Source organism: Fundulus heteroclitus, chromosome 7 (assembly GCF_011125445.2).
Source record: "Fundulus heteroclitus isolate FHET01 chromosome 7, MU-UCD_Fhet_4.1, whole genome shotgun sequence".
Lineage (NCBI taxonomy): Eukaryota > Metazoa > Chordata > Actinopteri > Cyprinodontiformes > Fundulidae > Fundulus > Fundulus heteroclitus.
The window spans coordinates 5902335-5924579 of record NC_046367.1 but is presented as its reverse complement, the minus strand read 5'-3'; the positions used below and the strand labels follow the sequence as shown (position 1 = coordinate 5924579).

The window sequence follows — 22245 nt, the reverse complement described above, 5'->3', positions numbered from 1 at the left end:
GATTGTGGGATGCCTTAAACAAAATCTGGATGCGGTTTATGCTATGTGAGTCCAGAAAAGGTCCAGATGTATTGCCACAGATCCCACCCACCCATCCCACTTTCATCAGTCAAACCCTTGAGACAAATTTTAAAATAAACTAATAAACTTTTTTTTCAAAGTCTAATAGCTTCTTTCCAAAAGCTGTGAGGGCTATCACCCCCTGCTGAGAATCAATAAATCACCAGCCCAGTTCGTAGTCTGTTTGATGTTACAAACACACTACTGGTAACACCTATTGCATGCTCTAGTATGTCAGGGAATGTCTGATTTTACATCCATCCATGCAGATTGCACAGTTCTGTAACTTGAAGGACTAAAATTATTACACAGCATTTACTGTCGGCATGAGTAAATCAACAATGAAGTGTTCGGGCCATTAATTCATGCAACAGCAAAGTAATCTATATCATTTGTAAAGGGAATGCTATCTGACTTGTTGACTCAGAAATAAGTCTTATTAGATCCGAAGGACTAATTGGCACTTTTCCTGAAAATGTTTAAGCTTTTTCAGGAAGCGTTGTTGGACAATACAATCAACTGATTTCCTGGGAAAAAAGGTGTGGAAACATTGGCTTGTGTTTGCGTATTATAATTAATCTTGAGCCAGTGTCTGTCTCATGAAAAATTAAATTTTGGTAACACATGGTGACGATAAAGATTCTTGATTTGTCTTGATTTTCCCTTTAGCTATTTACCCCACCTCCCCCTCTTTCTTCTTTTTTTGCCCTCAATTCCGCCTCTCTGTCCATTGCATTTGAAAAATACAAAAGCAATTTCTATAAGATTGTTCATACATATATCAAGTGGAGCATTGTAGTGGAAGCCATTATGATTGTAAAAGCTTGTGAAAGTAAATCTGTTGGGCTTCCAATTTGGCACTCAGATAACTGTCCTGAGTGCTACACTGCCAGACAGGACACAAAAAAAGGACCTTTAAGCAGGTATTAAACATAGTTTTTATTAAGGCCACATCTGTGTTTAAAAAAATTGTTTTGGTCTGATGTAATGTTCTAATGTTAAATGTTTGCACTTACATTGGTGTGTCTGCGGGACTTGGCGTAGGTGCTGATGCAGGCAGCAATGTCTTTGGACACACAGCGTTCGTGCACTGTGTACTTGCATACTGCAGGAAGACAACACAAGGCACACTGCTACATTAACCAGGGATTCGCCTTCACAAGCACAGCTTAAACATGGCTGGCAGGCAATCTAATTTATAGCTGACCACATTAGAAAGCAGTTTAGACAGTAAGTGAGTGTATGTGTGTATACGCCCAAGGGACACTGCCTGGGAAGACCAATGAAAATACACATAATCACATTATTGATGCTTTTCTAATGATGGTTGCAAGGGCCCTTAATTGAAGCACAGTTAGTTAAATACACTCAGGCACAAACTATAAAATTCTTAGATGTACTCCAGCCACAGGAAGTGAAACAGGGAGGAGCAAAAAATGGAGGAGAAGACAGAGACAGACATGGAGGAAGAAGATAACAGACAGCCAGAGATGCAAACAGACGATGACAGGGAGAGTGTGGAAGCTCACAGGAGCAGCAGAGGCCCTGCTTGCGGACGCCGAGCAGCATGGTGTGGCAGTAGTTACAGTAGGCCGGTTTGTTGAAGTGCTTCAGACGCCAAACATGCTGCCCGTCCTCTTGCACGTTCTGCCAGATCACAACAGAACATGGAATGGTTTCAGGTCTCTCCAAACACGCAACACAATCATATATCATTTGCTAAAAATACATTTAAGGAGATCCACAAACATTGTTGTAAAATCTTCTTGAGGAATAGCTCAATGAATAAAACAATTGATTTATTTTAGATGTTGTACATCCCAGGAGAAAAATGTCAGTAAATGGAAACACATCTGAGAACCCTGAATAACAGAAGCTTGCGCTGCCTACATTAATAAACACTTTTATATGTTATTTTCTACTCTTACTAGTTTATTCAGTTGAATTTATATCTGTGTGTTTCTCTCATGTCACATATTGTTGCTAAGTTTGGTTGTATCTGTATTTTTGGAGGTTAACTTTTCAAAAGCCTAAAAGGGCTTTTCAGGAAGAAAGGATCTGTGAATAGGAAAAATATAAAAACAAAAGGTACCGTGTCCATGCCCAGCAGTACCAGTAAAGGGATGGTGGTGAGGCCTCCTCTGATCCACTCCTCCAGTGTGACCGTCCCGTCCCGGTCATAGTCAATCTCCTCCATCATCTCCTTCAGTATCTGACATGAGTGAGAACCACATTTAATGCAGCCTAACCCCAGCACACTGACCTAAACATGCTTATACATCAAAAATCTGAAAAGTTCAAAAATAAAACCAGCCCTCTTTCCTCTGATTCCACAATATCAAACCAATTGCCTTCAGCAGACACGTAAATACAAACTTGTGTCTGCAATGTTTTGTAAATACCCCAGAGAACTTTGCCGAACAAACGGCATCATGAAGACCAAGGAACCCAGCAGACAGGTTAGAGAGGACTCTGTGGAGAAGCATTAAGCTCTAAAACAATATTTCAAGCTTTGAACATCTCCCAGAGCTCTGTTTCCTGCATCATCTGAACATGGAGAGAGTTTGAAAAGGAAAACAAGCAGTATCCCTTTGAATACACCAGCCTGACGAAAACATGGTGGCGGAACCAATATGCTGTGGTGATGGTTTAGTTTAGCAGGGATGGGAGAAGCTGCTTAGACCTCATGGAAAGATGAAGCGCTAAATATAGAGTTATCTGGAAGAAAACCTATCAGAGGAGGTTACCCTTCCAGCAGCACAACCACAACCAAAACCTACTGCTCTAAAGATAATGATATAAGATAAGATATTACTGAAAGTCTACAACAGTATGCATATCAAGCAAAGTGCAGGATACATAACTGAGCCCAGTTTATTAGCTAATTAATTTAATCCATTAGTGTTATTCTATGATGAGCAGAATGGGTAATGTGAGTCACTATAGTCATTATAACTTGCACACTGACTTGGCAGAGATTTAATGCTAGATGCCCATCTTTAACCAAGCGTGATTCAAACCTGAGTCCCCCAGATTAAAGACTGAATTAATCCACTACACAATGGAGTAACAGAAGCAGATGGGAGACTAGTGATAATATTCTGAGGAATAAACACATTGCCGTTTCCACTGTATACATCAGCCGTTTGTTCCGTGTCTTGCTTGTATTCCAATAATTTGTACATCTCTTAGAAAACCTGCTAGAGTTATGGTTTTTAAGCTGACACTACTTGTATCTGAGGTAGTATTTATTTCCTGATTTTTTTTAAATATATTTCAAAATAAATGTTGATGATTATGTGGAACAGCTTACTGTAAACACTCTGCTTTGCTCTAAATAATATTTCAATGACACCATTGTTATATCTATAATAATCAATTATTTTGAAGCAGTAATGTTATATTTGTCGCTGTTCATTTTATACGTTATAGTTTGAAACGTTTGTATTAATATCAAGAAAAGATATTTTACTTTAGACTATTATACCATAGAAAGCTAATAGAGACCTACGCCTGCTTGTGATGCAGCACTGGAGGCTTCTCTTGGCATTCATAGGGAAGAGAAACAAAACAGAATCTGGTTCTGTTTTAGATGTGGCTTCAACGGACGGTGCATTTACTGACCGGTCGCAGCTCTGTTGAATCCCACTCCAGATATTCGGCCACATGCACCATCTGATTGATGATGCGATCAAGCTCCTGGAGAAACAGAAACCATGAATCAAGACAAAAAGATTAAAACTCTGGCTTTACCTTTAAGATGTTTCAGGGCGAATACTCGGACATTGTTTTATAGCTGAAGAAGAGGCTGTGTGTAATTCTTTCCTCTGTTTATGTGATCACTTTAGCACGTGTCTCACATTAAACTAAGCAGATCCATTACACATCATCTTATGCAAACATACAGAGTTAAAATAGTGGTAAGGTCTCTATTCCTGGAGCTACAGGGTGCACAGTGCAAAGACACAGACATAAAGAAAAGAAGGAAAGTGACGAGTATCCACTCACTGAGCTGTCCAGTAACCCGTTGCCGTCTGTGTCGTACAGTCGAAACATGACTAGAGGAAACAAGAGAACAAAGATCCCATTAGAAGCTGTATCTGCCTCTCTTAAAGACTGTGATGGGGTGCAGATTATTGCTTCTGCAGCAGGGCCCAGGGACTAGAGAGTAGAGATTAGCCCTATGGCCTTAGAGAGAAGTCAGTTGGGTTCAGCAGAGCTTAAGCATGTCGGTGAGCTGCCCCGCGAGAGAGGTGTTAGCTGAGCCTCATGGGAGGAAGGAACAGCCGACTGGGCTGACTGCTGGTTTTCATACATCTTTATTTTTTTTACTGAAAAGTCATTTATGGCTCTCTGTTTAAATGGGCTACAGAAAAGGGTGAAAATAAAAGCTGAAAGAAATTAAGCAAGAATGTGGAAAGGGAACATTAGTGGAAGTTTGCTGAACTAATCGTTAAATAAAAGTTTAATCCTCTCAGTCTTGTTGCTTCAGTTAGATCTGGTTTTAAACCATAAATCCCACTGATCTTATACATGCTCTCCAAAGTGTTAAAATATTTTGATCAGAGCCAGCCTTAAAAATAGTGTATACTGATATATGTATACTGGCTTCTTTATTAGGTAATTATTTTAATCAAAATTAACTTTATTTGCCAAGTTTGCGGGCACAAACAAGGATATTGCCTTTGGATTCCAATGTTCGCATCGTGGAAAAAAAAAACAGACAGACAAACAGAACAGCGACTACAATCTATAACAACAAAACTTTTTTGGAGAAAATGTAAGAACAGAGACAGTGTATGCTAGAGTTTTTTGTGTATGTATTATAAATGTCTCTATACATATACAAGGGATAAAACAATCTAATAAGTTAGAGCAAATGTGCTTATTGTATCCTGCAGAGTAGCTGGGTACCCTGGCTTTGAGGTGTTCATCAGACACAGCCTGGGGATAGAAACTGGCTCTGTGTCGGCTCGTTATAGCCATCGGTGCTCTGTAGCATCAACCTGAAGATAAAAGTCTGAATGACCTGTAACCAGAACAAGTTGGGTCAACAGCTAAGTGAGCTGCCCTTTTAGTGGCCCTGGACCTATACAGGTCATCAATGAATGGAAGGTCAGTCCTGATGATTCTCCTCTGCAGATCTAATTGTTCGTTGCAGTTTGGACCTGTTTAGTTTTGGAGATGAGCTGAACCACACAGAGATGGATAAGTAGAAGACAGACTTAATGATGGCAAAGTGGAAGCTGATCAGTAGCTCCTGAGGAAGGTTGCACCATTTAAGTTGCCTCAGGAAGTACAGTCTCTGCTGGGCCTTCTTACAGATGGTATCGATGTGTGTGGAACAATCTCTGGTCCTAAGAGAGGATGGTTTCTAGCAACTGGAAGTGGTCCAGTTGCAGGTGCTAATCACTGGCCTGGTGCTGAACAGGCGCTCAAAGGATTTATGACCACAGACGTCAGAGCAACAGATTTATAGTCATTTGACTATAAATACACAGGGCTCCACTGTGGAACATTTCTTCTTTTGTCTGATGCAGTGCCTCAAATGTGATGAAAAAGGTCTGATGTTGTTGAAACTGCCCTATCAACTGCATGTATCAATTCTGAATCTCACAAGAAAGTTTTGAGATGTAAAAAAATAATAATAATTCTTTGGTTCTTTGTTGAATAGTTTCAACTTGATGACTTTGAACTTGATGAAAAGTCTTGATTCCACTGTACTAGATAATGTACACTTTTGATTACTGAGATCAATGCTACCTGTAACTTCTGACTTACTTTTTGGATTCTGACTTCAGGTTGAGTTCTTGTTATTTTTCCTTCTGAGTACAAAAAGAATGGACCATTAGCATGCTAACTCAAATATTACGCTATACATTAGTATATTAAGACATACGGAATCCTACACTTCACCTCTCAGTCTTGAGGCTCATCTCCTGCCTGATCTGAGCTGGAGCTTTAGACTACAAAGCCAGCAGAATTAGTAACATGACTTTTTCCCCTGCATACTCACAGAATATCATGGGTGGGTTGTTGACTGCAAATAAATTTGTACTTAAAACCCACATTGCATTGCACTTTGCCCATCTCTGTCACTCACACTCCAGCTTGTCCTCTGGCGTCCCCCTTTCCAACAGCGATAGGTAGCAGACGATGTCCTTGAGAAAGACCACCTGGGGTGATGTCTGCGGAGAGCGTTTCTGAGGTGACGGGCTTCTGTGCAGGGACAGGAGCTTCTCTGAACGGGTCCTCTCTGTTGGTGGACAACACAAATCTTTAAAACTCACAGCACTCACTGCCTGTGCTAGGGTGTGACCTTTCTGCTTAAATTTAATAAGGAGTACAAAGCAAAAGCACCAGTATATTACACGTTTACCCATTAGTTTTACAGTTATAGAGACTTGTGATACCAGTACAGCATTCAGACACAAAACTGAGCTGTGGAGGCTGAGAAAACACTATTCATCGTACTGATGAGGGCGGTAATGCCACACAACAATATGGCTTCAGGTCTAAGAGGATGGTACAAGAGTAGTGCAACTGAATGGGACCAGTGTAAAAAGCCTAATCATTACATTTCCATCCATCCTTCCATTTTCTAACACGTCTATCCCTATTGAGGTCGCAAAGGGTGCTGGTTGGTGCCTATCTCCAGCTGTCAATGGGCGAGAGGCGGGGTACACCCTGGACAGGTGGCCAGTCTATCACACATCATTACATTTCTTCTCTGCTAAATACCAACCTCATCTGTCATCAGGACTGGTCAAAGGGCCGACGCACATTTTTGGGTCGGCTCAAGGCTGTTATAATTTCATCTAAAAGGTATTTGTACATTTATTTATTGGTAATTAATAATTAATTATTTGACTGAATTCATTAATGAATAAAGGCATTTATAAATACATTTTATGTCTCACAACTGTGTGTGAGACATGAAATGTGACCATTTTGATTTTTTCCCCCCCTGAAGTCTCTTAACAATCTTTGGCCTGTCCCTCTCCTCTGAGTGTTTATTTAAGTTTAGCCATTTGAGCTAGCTGGTGTTGGAGAGATCACTTTATTCCCACCTGTGGAATGGATAATAATTCACTAAAATACAAAGGGGTGGGGCTCAAAAGCCTACAGGTGGCATGTCAAAATATGTGTCCCTAGTTCAACTGGAACTGTGGCGTCAAATGCAAAAGCTGTTCCGTGGAGTGCACAGGCAGCAGTAACACCGAGGAAGAGGAGGAGGAGGAGGAGGAGGAGGAGAGACCTGACCCAGCAGAGACAGTCAGAATAGCTGCTAACAGGCAGGCAAGAAGTAGCAGAACATGTCAGCGCTGAAGAACTAATGATTTAAGAATTAAGAATATCGATAGTATTAAACCCCGTAAATTAATGTCTCTCAAATTTATATGTGTTTTAATACTACATCTCATTACTGGAGAGGAAACACCTTTCAGCCATACACACCTGATGAGAGCTGTGGCGACACTGAAGACTTGGCACAACCAGTATTGGGGGTAAGGGCGTTGCTACAGGCCTCTGAAGGTTTGACCTGCGTGCATGGTGACCGATGGGGCCCCCCAGGCGTGTGGGCCGCTGTTCCTGAACGCTGTGAGGAGGAGCGGGAGGAGCCAGGGGACGTTGTGGCTCCTGAGCCTGCTGCACTCATCACACTGGAGTGCTCCGGGGTGTGTCGGCCCATCGCAGACAGGATGCTCTTCCCATTCATCCCTGATGGTGTTAGACACGAAGTTAAACATAAAAGAGGTTATTCTTTAGGAGAACTCTTTAGGAGAGTTAGTTCTGAGAGATAAAATAAGTTAAAAAAACACTAAAATATGAAACTTCACAACAGCAGCTGGTAAAATAAAACTAAAGAAGCATGGGGGAAGCAGGAAAAAGACTGCGTTATGTCCAGACCACTTACAAAGCATCACTTTTACCCACTGATCCACAGCCAAAATACAGTGCCTTGCAAATGTATCCATACTCTTTAGATATTATTGGCATTTAATGGAGGACATAGTGACCACTTTTCCTCGCTCTGCTATACCTTCTCCTACGACTCTCCAATTATGCATGATCTGCAATTATTGCTGCCATTCAAATAAAGCTCTCTATTTCTATTTTTGCTCTCCATTGAAGTTACACCTGGCTCACGGTTCTGTTTAAATGTGACCCCTTCTCAGAAGGGACCAATTAGCCCAGCTATTGCTGCTAAAACATCTCTGTTCCCTTTCTAGATGATATACTTGACTGTCTTTCTGTGTTTGACATTTCATGTCATAGACACTGCTTTAGACCCTATATATTTAGCTGTGTTTCTCTCCAAGATGAAGCCACGAAAGGAGCTGCTTCTGCCATTAATGCTGTACTCTTTCTTTAAAATAGAAAGTTCTTCTCAACTAGTTCTGTAGTGTTTGTTCATTTGCTGTTTTTCTGTGTGTGTGTGTGTGTGTGTGTGTGTGTGTGTGTGTGTGTGTGTGTGTGTGTGTGCGCGTCTTTGCAGTCTTTTTAAAACCCCGGCCTTTGTACAGCCGGTTTGTGCTCACATTTAGCAAGGTTCTGGTTGAAGTTCATTCCTTTTAAAGTTGAGATTCTTCTTTCCAATTTCTCGATATGCAACCTCAGAATGAGGGACTGCTACAAAGTTGACACTACACAGCCGGCTGTCCACTGTTGCCACAGGCTCGTTCAGCTGGAGTGAATGCTACAAGTCAATAGTTTGACTAAATCTGTTGGGTCCCCTTGGATAAAACTTTTTTCAACCAATTTGAATAGCAAACTGAACCTGACTACATTGTTTAATAACTAGGATTAGAATGCATGCAACTGATCTGGAGTCTTTCTGGATGGTTGGATTGAATGTCCTTTATGTACACAAATTGGATTCTATTGTAAAGTGCCTTGAAACAATTGTTTGTGAATTGGTACTACAGAAATGAACTGAATTAAATTCATGTGACACACCAACATAAGGTACTGCATAATTGTAAAATTTCATAGATAAAAAAAATATGGCATACATATGTTTAAATCTCCGTTTAAGCTGATACAAAATAAATAGCCTTCAGAAGTCCCGTCATCAGAGTGTAATATAATCTCTGTACGGCTGCAGCTGTTCTGTTTCTGGCCACCGAGGCATGCTAGAGAACATTAATGAACAAGCAGCAACACAGAGACCAAGGAACACAGCACAGAGGTCAGGAAGGAAGTTCTGGAGAAGTTTAAGCAGGATTCAGTTAGAAAATAATCTCCCAAGCCTTGAACATCTCCCAGAGCTCTGTTCAATCATTTAAACATGGAGAGAGGATGGACCAACAGCAAACCTACCAACACATGGACGTCCATCTAAAGAGACAGGTCACACAAGGAGAACATCATCCAGAGAAGCAGCCAAGAGGCCTGTGGTAACTCTGGAGGAGCTGCAGGATCCACAGCTCTTGTGGTAGAATCTGTTGACAGGTAATCCACAATAAGTGGGAATAAGAAAACCATCTTGGAAGTAAAGATTTAAGGCTTCCTGCTTGCAACATGTGATGGTCAGGGATGAAGCAAACATGTGGCAGAGGGTTCCTTGTTCAGATGGGACAAAATAAAAATGCACAACGTTATGTTCAAAGGAAAATTAACACTGCACACGACGGACCAAAGATAACATCTTTGACCAGCTTGAAAATGAACACTTACCCTGATTTTACCACTTGTGAACATTTTTGTTCACAGACATCATTAAATTTAACTGAACTTCTGTTATGCAAAGATTATATAGCGAGGGGGGAAAAAAACTGTCTCTAGATGAGCAAAGCTGGTAGTGACACATCCCAAAAATGAGATGTGTCACTACAAATTGAAAACATTCTCCCGATCCTAAATCCTATTCCTTCCATGTCGCAACTATGAACTATTACATAAAATCTCCATAAACAGACAGGAGAGTGTGATTGTAACCCTCCAAAAATGGGAAAAAGTTTCATCAGTTTTAAATACATTTGCAAGGCACTGTACCAAGAGCTCACATACACACAACAACAGCACACGACCACCAAGGGAGCATGAGGTCAGAGACTGAGGGACTCTTGTCCCTTTAAGCCGGTGTCACCGTGGCGATAAGCTGCTGGCCTGTTGTGGTACCTGTAATGGGGGCACAGGCCACTTCAGTCTGAATAGAGATGCCTGCATCAATGGAACGAGCGTCTGTGGTAGGTCATTGATTCAAGGAGAGAAAAAACAGCGGCAGATGTGATGAACAGCGCAGAAAGAGTGCAGGGCTTTCTGTCAGGACTAGACTGCTCACAGAAACTACGCGGTTAAAAGACTGGAGTCACCGCACTAAACTAAAAGCGTTATTTAGACCCTTTTCTAGGCCTGCTCAGCCGCCTCATAGATGGGTGTTAAAAATTACATTATTATGCTATTTATGATCATATTACACTCTATCGTGTTTTGTATAACAAGGAGCTATTTAGTTTAATTTAATAGAGTGATAGGAGTACAACAAAACATATAGACATGGGAAAATGATTCACAGTCCATTCAAATATAGATACAAGAATAAATTAATGTGAAAACACATTTTCATTGTATTGTTTGCCGTCTAGAACAAATTGAACACATGGCTGTCATAAGAAGGAAAAGGTCCCTCTACAAGATGACCACTAGGTGTCATCATTGACTCTGTCTGGTATCTTTCTTTGAGAGCCTGGACTCTGACACTGACTGTAGCAGAAACGAGCTGAAGTCCATAACCAACACAGTTCGTTTTATTTCTACACCTAATAACTGAAGTTACTTCTGAACAGTCACTGCCATATTCACACCACTTCCTATACGGGGTATAGATCATTCTCATGTTCCAGTAGCAGATCGGAGGTGGAGGGGAATTTACACTGGAGCTCTTGTGGTGTCTGGAACTGGATTATATCCTTTGAGCTGCTGCATAAGGGAAGGGAAATCTGAAAAATGCATTTCATAAATAAAACCTTTGTTCATTCCTTTGTTATCTTGCTGCTTGTGGTCATGTTTGGTTCCAACAACACACAGTGCCACTCCACAGGAAACAGTCATGTAAATGCAGACATTAGATGATATCTCTAGTGCTGCAGAATGTGTGGAAAACTAGTTGGACAAAAATGACTTTCCTGCCATTTGGGCCTCTTGAGACAAAATAAAAAAAATCTAGCCAATTTTGGATCTTCAGTTTTCTCCATTTACTTCAAATAAAATATAGGGATGATGAGCAGCAGATTTCTCACTTTCAAAAAATTTTCTGACAGAAATAGGTTCCAATTCAGCTTTCCATCTGTGTTCTCAGCTGCTCTGTAGGGAGCAGCAGGCTGGAGGTCAGGCCCACGCAGCACCCATGTGAAAACACAGAGCAAGTAGGTCTACGCAGAGCACAGAGACGTCTGTGTGGGATTCTGACCTGGTCATTGTGAAGACAAATCACTTTTTGGTGAAAAAGCTCATACGGGTCAGTGCTGATGCGAATGTACCTATACCTCCTGAACCTTTCCCTCATTTTGACATATGACAACCACACACTTTAGATATTTTAATGCAGAACTGTGAAATGGATGGAAAACAATGCATCCGTTTTCAAACAATATACAGATAAAAATCCACAAAGTGTACTTAAGGGTATAAAACAGGCTGAAAGGATACCCCTAAAATAAGATCCAGTAAAAACCGTTGCATGAAGTTGACATCTTATTAGTCAATATAGTTGTGTAGTTTAATCTTTAGTGTATATATTCTGTAAAGACCACCCATGTTTGTTAGAAAACATGTTTGTTAGAAAACATCAGTCACTTTGGAAATCATCATAAATTACATTTACCAGAATAAATAAAGGTGAAATAATGTAAGTTCTAGGGGAGCTGCAGAGATCCACAGCTCAGGTGGAATATTGTGCCAGTGCTTGATTGGCAACATATGTGTTTGCCAGTCGACTACTCCAGAAATCAGAGCCTGTATTCATAAAGATTCTCAGAGTCATATTCTCATATAGACAGCTCATATCTTAGCCAAACACACCTTATTTACATCTTCATCATTATTTTGATTTAGTTATGTTTACTGGTCATTTTACAGCTTCATCTGTTTGACATTATTGTATGCTCACATGGCAGCATTTTACTGTGAGTGGCTGCTGGTATGAAGCAATTGTATTTGGAAAAACCACTGGAGAGAAAAGGTGGGAAAAAAACTAGAGATGCAGCACCACTGTCCTCATAGCTCTGGGAGGGAAATAGAGGAGTGTTGAAAGGTAAATTGAAAATGACCCTCTGACCAAATTGAAAATGAAGTGCAGATCAATGTGTTATTTTTCTCTCAGCGCATTTATGCACCAGCCGGGAAAGTGAAAGGCACTCAGTCCAGCGATCAAAAGACAGAGAGGAGATGGCATCACACAAGCAAACTTCTAGATGACCATTTAGGCTACTAACAACATCATGTACAATACAGCAAATACATTCTCACCTCTTTCATCTTATCGAGAGTGTATGTTTATGTATATATTTTTCTGCGACTCTTTCCATTTCTTCTAAAATGTTTATTATTGAGAGCATTTATGTAACATTATAAACACTTATTTTGTACTATATTCTTTTACCTGTCCACTTTTTATTCATGATTACACAATATTTTTCCTATTATTTATTTAACCTCAATAAAAGTATGTCACTAGAGCTGCGCCTTTAACCCGTCGAGCCACTGAAACAATTTCCCTCTATGGGGATGCTAAAGTTGTACACATAGTAATACTTACATGATTGTTAACAAAATTTATGTGCTCATTTCCTCCTCTGTTTAGGTGGTGAATCAGCCAATCAGCTCTCTCTGTTCCACCATCTTCCCTGCTTCAGACACTCTTAGGTTCGCTAAAAGTCCCCCTCACTCCTCCAAGCATTTTTATCTTTAGGAGCTCTCATAAGGCCTAGGGTGCTTTGTCAATAACTTTTAACTTACCAAGGTAAGAAAAATCTTAAAACTCTAAAAATTCTCAGATTTTTCGTAAGATGGCGTCAGTAAGAGCCACTTTTAGTCTTAGGATTCTTTGTGAATACAGACACTGGCCTTTAAATTAGTAAAATCATTAAAATTATTGCACAGTTTCTACTGGAGGCATGTATGTGTCATTGAGGCGGCGTTAGGGTGATTAATTCATGCAACACAGTAATTCATATCGTTTGCAAAAGGACTGATATCAGACTCTTTGGAGTCGGATACAAATATTATCAGACTCGAAAGACTATTTGGACGCTTTAAGCTTCTCAGGAAGTGTGTTGGTCAGTGCAATTAACTGATTTAATTTATATATAAAAGTAGCGTGGCAATTATATGTCTTGTGTCTGTATATGTTATCTTTGTACATCCTTAGTCACGTTCTGTCTCAAAAAAGATTCACCAGGGCAACACATGGTCACACTTCAGATTGTTGATTCTTATATTGGTGTGACAAAGAATTAAAACGTTTCAGAAAGAAAGCCATAACAAGTTGTAGTTAATATTTGTTTGAAGCCATAGGAGACAACGCTAACATGTGAAAGAAGAAAATCTGGTTAAATGAGACTAAAATGGAACTTTTTGGTCTGAATACAAAAAGCTGTGTTTGGGGAAAATTAATATTGGACTTTATCTTCACGGTGAAACAGGTGGCGGAAGAATCATGTTGTGAGGATGCTTCTCCTCAGCTGGGACAATGAAGCGGGTCAGAGGTGATGGGAACATGGACGGAGCTAAATCCTGATTGGTACCACAAGTAAACCTGTAAATGGCTGCAACAAACATTCGTTTTTCCCCTATTCTGCAAGATTTTTATGAATTTCTAACAAATTGTATCATGTTCCTACCAGTTCATCCTTATCCACCGCCATGCCTATCATATGGATTCATAACATAATATATTGAGGTTTGTGGTTGTATTGTTCCAAGTGAAAGACATTTGACTGTATATCTACATATTTGGGAAAGCTAGGGTGCACTCTACACAAAAACAAATTGACACAAAATAGCCCATCACTCAGTGAGTGTTTTCTATTGAGAAAACGTCTACACAATAGCTTTGTTTCCATATAAATGTCATGGGAATTATGAGTGAATCATTTAAATGTTGCAAAAATCTGATTTGGAACAAATTAACCAGGCTACACAAAGAGTAACTTCTTCCAAAGTTGACGTTATCCATGGCTGTAATAAACAGGAAGTAGAGGTTGCAAACCAGCATGGACCACACATCAGACAAAAATGGAGAGAAGTTTTCAGGTATGTGCTGCTATCAGGCAAGTTGTAATTGTTCTGTCATGTCAACTGGTATTGATGATGTTACATGTAGTCCAGAGACGTAGAGAAAGAAATGCTATTCTATGCGTGTTATGGGAATATCCAGGAAAACGGCAACAGCTGATCAGTCATGTGAGGTAAATGTTTGCTACGCCAGAACGTATTCAAACAAGTTTCTATCTCCTGTTTTGCCCATTAACAATTTTTCAGAAAAGCCAAAAACCACCTCAAGCAAAATTGAGGAAGTCATTTCAGATTTTGTTTCCATCAACCTTTTTTAATGAGATATGTCAAAATATGCATCAAAAACATTGAAGAAAACGGTGTCCATAGATTGGATAAAAACTGGTTTATTTGGTTTAAGGGGAAATCTTTTTCTTTAGCTGATTTTATTTTCATAGTTATAGTCACATGATACACACAGGAGTTACTAATTCATTAACCAAAAGACAGACATTAACATGAAATAGAAGAAAACAAGGATGGTCCAATTATTTTCCCCATGTCTGCATCTACTTGTTTTTAGCATATTTATACAATTATTTATTTTTCTTTCATGCAGCTTTTTTCTTTTGTCCTAAGAGATGGCTCAGATGGGTTTATTCCCCGCTAAATTAACAAGCGGGGGTAAAAGCCGTTTCAAGGCCAGGCACACATCTTACTGCTCTGTACACTGTTGCCTTACTAAGGTGCTCAGCATCTCCCATGTTATGTAAAAAAGTAACGCTACACATTAACCCTGCTGGGATGTGAGAGCATGACTCCGACGTGTAATGCTGCAAATGTGAGGACAGATAAGGTCGTGGATCTATGTGACTGATTGTGAGGTAAAACGGTAGCGCTCATAAAGATTACTATCTGGATATGAAAGAACATCTACACATAGTCTGATAACCCTCTCCTGACGAATATTTAATTCTCTGCAAATTAATGACACTCCTTTATCCATTTGGTCCCCGTCAAAAGGACATGCCAGGTTTGTGTTTTTGACACCTAATGTGTGTAACAGACCTACTGACTGGAAAGAAATGGCATGAGTGGCTTTAAGGAGAGCGGAGACAGAGAACACTCTGAGTTAATTGTGAAAAACCTACTCCTGACCTGGTTAGTTCTAGGGAGGAGGTTACTGCTGTAACAGACAGAGGTTGAGTGACCTCTTTTCGTGAAACTGAATCTCTGAGTTTCCCTGATTTCATGGTAAACAAACTTAGAGTTTTCATGAAATGTGCCTTGTGAAACGGACCCCAGGCATTCATCACTGATAAATATGTCCTTTGTTTTTACATTTCTTGTCATGTTTCAGGCCCCAAAGCGCTTTACACTACAGTCACTCATTCACCACTTGATACCCTGATGGTGGTGAGCTGTGTTCGTAGCCACAGCTACCCTGGGGCAGGCTGATAGGAGCGAGGCTTCATACATCGGTGCCACCGGACCCTCTGACCACTACCAGTAGGCAATGCAGGTGAAGTGTCTTGCCCAAGGACACAATGACTGAGACGGTTGGAGCGGGAGATTGAACTGGCAACCCACCAGTTACAGGATGAACTCCTTAACTCTTGTGGCACTGCCGCCCCAAATAAGTTTGAATACCAGAAAACACCTGTATGATTAAATAAATATGTTTTTAAATGACAAAGTTTATTCATTAAGGGGAAATAATATCCAATCCAATGTGACATTTTAGGTAAATTACATGTTTCTGTTGTATTAACCCCTTTGACTTCATTTTGATTAATTACATCTCTTTGGCTCAATTTTACTAGCCTAAACTTGGACTTATTACTATCAGACATTTAGCATCAAGAAATCCCTTACACGGAACCTTTCTGACAACGAAAGTGGGCTAGAATATCTTTAAAAGACAACACTTCATGTTGCATCTAAAAGAATCCAGACAGGCGACAAAGTTACAGCTGCTTTCTAAGGGATGGGTGTAATGTAGAGGACACATTTCTTTGGGATGTACAAAGTTACAATGAAATAAATATAATGAAATGTAATATAATGAAATAAAATAATAATGGCAATTATCATTATATTACCCATAAATGAAAAACAAAGCAAAACAATGTGATCCTTCTCAGTTACATTAAAAGGAAACTAATCATGAAGGTGGAGAGCAATCTGCAAATGCACAACTGGAGGATTCCCATGAATGTTCAGAAACCCACATGTATGAAACAGCTTTATGGGCCTGTTGCTATTATCCTATATTTCTGGGGTAGATTTAACCAGTTTGGTCTTAACAGATAACTTTATCTATAAAGAACACAACATAGATACAGCATCAAATTGGTTTTCATTGGAAGGATTTCACAAACACAAAACATCAGCGTACCCAGCAAGCTGGTTCCGGCCTGAGGCTGGTCTGGAGAGCAACGTCCCGTCTTGCTCTTGAAGGAGGTGAACAGATGCTGACACAGCTCCTCTGGAATATCGTTTTCCAGGTAGGTGGCCATAAAGAGCTGGAAGCCCTCATAGTCAATCGGCTGAAACAAAAAAGAGGAGATGTTAACTAGATTCTTGAGGTAGCGTCATGAATAAAGCTTACATCAACAAAAGGAGACAGTAATGAGGATTGTAATGTGGTTGGGTTTTCACTTCAAGTTCTCCTAGGATTAGTTTAGATGCCTTGATAAGCTTAAAGTTTGGCTGAATATTATTGGCGTGAAAAACAAAACAAAAAAAACAGAAAATACAAGACAGCAAACGTGTGAGGTACAAAATAACCCCTCTGTCCAAGAGCAGATGGACAGTAGCACTGAACTAAAAAAAAAAAACGTCCCCCATGTGCATTGGCCTACTCCCCTGTGACAGGGACTGGACCATCTGCAGTTTATAACACAGGGTTATGTCATGTCAGTGGACAGAATTTGCATGCAGTTTGCAAACACAGACACCACACAGCATGCAGAGCACTGGGCTGAGGCTTACTTGGTTCAGAACATCTTGCATCTTTACAGGAAAAAGTAACGGAAGAAGGAGGAAGGAGTAAGGAAGGAGTGGGTAGAACAAGAGAAGGGAGTTAGCTACTTGGTGTGTGGTGCTGACCATGTGGAAAAGGCCATCACACAGAAAACAGAACCGGTCCATGTGACTTCCTTTTCCTCCATGAAACAAATACCACAAAACTGTCCTGATTGTAGTTTGTGAAGGATCCAAGCGCAGATGGCAGACTGTGGAAATTGACAACTTTAATAAACTAAGAAGAACTAATGAGTGATGCAGGAGGAACAGGTCGGGGAATAAAGGCAGGAATTTGGGCAAAGAACTAAGAAACAGAGATAATGGCAGTTTAAAGGAGAAATACAAGAACCCAGCTATGAACGATGAGAACTAGAGAGCTTCCATGTTTAGGGAGGAGTGAAGAAAGTACACAGGATGCAGGTGTGTTGATCAGGGGAGAACATGGAGCAGCTGAGGCGGAAGCAGGGAGACTCAGAGACCTTAGAGACACCATGAAAAATGGGAAAATAATAGAATGAAAACACAGAAAGAAACCGAATAAATTGAACAAGAATCATAACTAAGAATCATAAAAAATGGGCCTTAAGAGAGCTGCTAAGTGAAAACATGTTAGGAGTAGTGAGGAGGACTTTTAGTGCACCTCAGAGTTCTAAAGCAGGGAAGATGGTGGAAACAGAGAAAGCTGATTGGCTAATCCACCACCTAAACAGTAGAAGGAATGATTGCATAAACCTATTTAAAAATCATACAAGTATTAGTATGTAGATACAATCAACTTTATCATCTCCACTGGGGTAAATTAATTAGCTTCAGTGGTTCAACGGGTTAAATATGCAGCCGTAGTAACATAATATTATTGAGGATAAATAACTTTTTGACTATCTAACGTTAAAAGCAATAACACTAAATACTATTTATCAGCACTCTCAATACTTGTGTGATTCCAACTCCTGAGTTTCTTGCATGTCATTTACTGAGATGGTTTTATACTAGAATGCAGGGGTATGGTGACAAAAACATGTACCAGTAATAAGAGCATGTACCATTTGTACAAATAGAAAATCTCAACTATAATAGCCACTGTTCAACCCAAAGAGAGCAGCACTAAGATTGTTTTAAGGCAAATATTGCAGAACTAAACAAGTTCACATAAAAATGTACAAAAATGCTCTGTAACATTAAAATAGCACTCTTAGTTTATACAGTTCATCTGCAAAAAAGATGATTTGGGGGTGAGTTACACTTTAAGGATAAATAACTAAAGCAAACAAAATGTAAAAAAACAAATTATTAACCAAAATATATACACACACACAAAAAGAACAAACACCAACACCTGGAGATCGTTGCATACGGTGGAAAATCTCGGTGAAATCTCGCGGTATTTGTGTAGTCATATACACATGAGAATCCTTCTTGTCCCCCTCCTGCATCAATTGTTTCAGACAGACCCAAAACGCATCGGCCAATCACGTTGCAGTATTGCAGTTTAAGGTGAGCACCATAATACATGGCAGCGCAGAATGGTGCCTGGTGCTTACAACATTTTTATTTGCTACTGTAATTGGCTAAAACCAAAATCTGGTAGGCGGGCACTAGGTGTGATTTCGACCACTCAGCTTGGAAATTCTTGCTGATTTTTCCTCCTTTCCCTGAATAGATCCAGATTGATAATGTGATGAACGGAGAGTGCTACACATTATCAATCTGGCTGACCATGTTATAAATGTTGTTAGAGTCAATCTTTCAACATCTCTGTTTAGGCTAACTGAGCTTGGACTGGCTTATAACTCCCATTTTGAAGATAATTTTCTAGGCTAAATAAAGACAAGGATTAGTCAACCTGAAAAGTGGGTAAAAAGATGTCCATGAATGTCCAATGTTCTGAGAAAATCTAAATGGTAAATGCTGCGTAATAGCAAGACATCTTGTTTGTCATCTCTTCATCACAGAAAATTAATGAGCACGTGTTGACTTGCTACAATGAAAAGGGTACTCATGAAGATCACTACTCAAAGTGCTTTGGTCAAATTCTAAAAGCATTATGAATATCACAACTGCTGCTGATGTCTTTGAGTCACACAGGAAAACATTACAAAGCAGAAATCATTCAGATTACAATGTGTAATCTCTATTTAAACTTTAAAAAGTTTCCCATTTGCTTTGGTACTCTGAATCACCTTAATTTGGTGATTCAGAGTACCTTAATCTGTGTTGGATATTATGCAGAAAAAAGTTGTTTTTTTTTTTGTTTTTTTTTTTACTGTACACTGGTACAAATTCTTTAGGAGGGTAAAAAAAAAAGGTTGACAGCTTGCAATCTAAGCACTCCGGAGAGAGGTTTTCAGAATGATGGGCATCTGTTTCAAGTCTCATTACACAGGAGATGCTGAAACATGGTTTTATTTACAATTGAGCTGCACATAACTCTACATTACAGAAACACTACAAATGTCAACATTTAGACTCTTTAGCTAAGACCCATAGGCAGGAATTTTTAGGCTAACATAGGAGTTCTCTGAGAGGACTCTTGGGGTCTTTGTGAATACGGGCACAACTCAAAGTAAAGATGAGGATCTCTACAAGGTACATTAAAAAAGTTTGATGGTGTCTGGCATTTATTTTATTTAGCTAATTTCATCATCATGACACATTTCTTTATCCAGTCTAATCGGTTACTTTCTCTCCTTTCATTACTAAGAGCACATTTGTGTGCATTTTTTTGTACTATCAACCAATTATGGCTCTTAAAAGACAGGGTCATACCTAGCAACGGGGTCAACCACACCTCCTCTCTAAGATAAAACTTTCCCTCCTCTCCTTCCTCGGAGTCGCTCTCAGCAGCGATCTGAATCACTCTTAAGCGCTCTGAGCTCTCTGTGAGACTCTGAGAATCTTTGTGAGTACGGGTCTGTGACAGCTACATGAAGGAGTTAGAGAGATGTCAATTGAGGAGACAAAAAACAATGCACACCACAGATGGAGTTTTCATCTTTACACAGAGATTTTCAACAATTTCCTAGAAGACATTAAACTCCTTGTTCCTTAAATATTTTTCAAACCTGGTAAAAAGACATTGTGTGTATTGTTTCAACAGTGGAATAAAAACAGCACCTTTCTCTTTTCTGTGATTATAGAGAAACATGACCAACCATATTGAATAACCTTTGCTTTTTAATCTTTCCTTAATTTAACACCAATCTAAATTACATAATGCTGCTGACTTTTAGATTTGGATTAGCTGTATCTACCACTTGTATCAATATAGAAGAAGACATAGCAGCGATGATGCTCCTCCCTCAGCCCAAAACTGCTGACCTGACCCCATGAGCTTCAGAGATCTGCCAGCCTTTATTCATATCACTCGTTTCTCCTTATTTGGTCAAGCAAACCAGGAGGCAGTAAAATACCATGCATTATGTAGAATCTCTGTGGGCTCAGAGAAATAACATTATATGGACACATGCCACAGCAGACACAAATGCTTTCACATAAAACTAATTTAGACGTCTTAGAATGTAAGTGTACCCAGATGCAATCGTAAAATGTTAGTCCCTCTGGAAAATGTGTTTATTTTCAAGTCAAACCAACAAGCATTATTCGAGCGAGAGGACTTTCACACATGGCTGCCAGTCTGTAGATATTTCCCAAGGGTAGCTTTGACACGTTTATATGGTTCATTTAATCATTTTCATCTTGGCACAGATGCTGAAACCTTTTTTGTGGTAAAACAGTAAACTGTCGCAGTTAGAGCTATTTCCATTTACCTAATAAGTGCCATCAGGGGTTTGCAATAACTGACAATAAGTCTTTTACATCACCGGGGAGAAATTTTGTACCTCAAGTCTTTGCAAAATTATTTAATTTCTGCTACATCAAAAGATTTATCAGCAGGAATGGCCTGTTTGGGTCATGTCAAATTATCCCAATTAGATTTAAATTTGGACTTTGACTTGGATACTGTAAAATTTATTCATTTTTATTTATTCAGAGGTGAACTTGCTGTTGTGCTGTGGATCATTGTTCTGCTGCATACCCCTAACCTTGCTTGCGAGCTGAATTCTTGCGGTATTTGTGCGTTCACAAACACACAAGAATCTATGTCATCATGCTCCCGTCGCAACTGATCAAGCCAAATCGAAAATGGTTCAGGACAATCACGTTGCAGTATTAAGATTTAAGGCTGTAACGAAAGCAAGAGGCGTTGAGCCCGCAGTCGAACCAAAATAAACATGGCAGCGCAGGAGGAGGCACGCGTAGCTGCTGCTATCACAGCTGTTTCGTAAGAATCCACAAGTTCTTCTTTGAAAGAAGAACAGCAAGACGTGCCTTGACTAGCTTATCTTCAGGTGGTTTCTCATGGTACCTGCTGCGTACAACATTTTCATTTGATACCGTGACTGTCTAACATCAACCTTTGGTACGCAGGCACTGAGTGTCCCTTTGCTCAATCTGCTCAGAAAGTCTTGCAGAATGTCCTTCCTTTTCCCCAAATGGATTCAATGGGAGCAGGCCCAGATTGATAATGTGTAGAACAGACAGTGCTACACATTATCAAGCTGGCTGGCCATTTTAGAATTCCACATCTGCATTTCAGCTTAAAGCAGCACTGTAAAACCTTTAGCCACTAGGAGCGCTAAACTTGTAACTACAAGGTTTAGTGCCCGTGAAGGCCACTGGTAAAACTGCACTGTTGCTAAATTAAACTCCCATCGTGTGTTAGAATCTGATAGCAGACCACTTTGGACCAGCAGATTGAGAATTCCTTTAGTTACTTGTAAGGATGAGGCCACACTAATACCTCTATATTAAATCCTACATCAGGGAACCAAACAAATGTCTGATCAGGTACGTGTTAGATCTGTTTTGTTTAGTTGTTACAGCAGTAGACTGGCATAACCTAGAATGGGTCACACAGCTCAGAAAAGGGGTAAAAGA

General features: G+C 39.8%; 1 protein-coding gene across 5 annotated transcripts in view; it reads right to left on the bottom strand.

The window, feature by feature from the left end:
* Positions 1 to 22245, bottom strand: part of LOC105921041 (diacylglycerol kinase beta) — a 309320-nt gene that overhangs the window by 167859 nt on the left and 119216 nt on the right. For 4 of the 5 annotated variants that reach the window (XM_036138804.1, XM_036138806.1, XM_036138803.1 and 1 more), the window contains 10 exons: positions 17275 to 17295; positions 16679 to 16829; positions 10186 to 10248; positions 7519 to 7782; positions 6164 to 6316; positions 4069 to 4118; positions 3685 to 3759; positions 2153 to 2272; positions 1590 to 1707; positions 1077 to 1165 (listed from right to left, as the gene is read on the bottom strand). In XM_036138804.1, the coding sequence (XP_035994697.1) occupies positions 1077 to 1165; positions 1590 to 1707; positions 2153 to 2272; positions 3685 to 3759; positions 4069 to 4118; positions 6164 to 6316; positions 7519 to 7782; positions 10186 to 10248; positions 16679 to 16829; positions 17275 to 17295 (1104 nt within the window). Of the gene's footprint in view, positions 1 to 1076; positions 1166 to 1589; positions 1708 to 2152; positions 2273 to 3684; positions 3760 to 4068; positions 4119 to 5841; positions 6064 to 6163; positions 6317 to 7518; positions 7783 to 10185; positions 10249 to 16678; positions 16830 to 17274; positions 17296 to 22245 lie in introns of those variants that run through there. The other variant, XM_036138807.1, reaches the window with a different exon arrangement.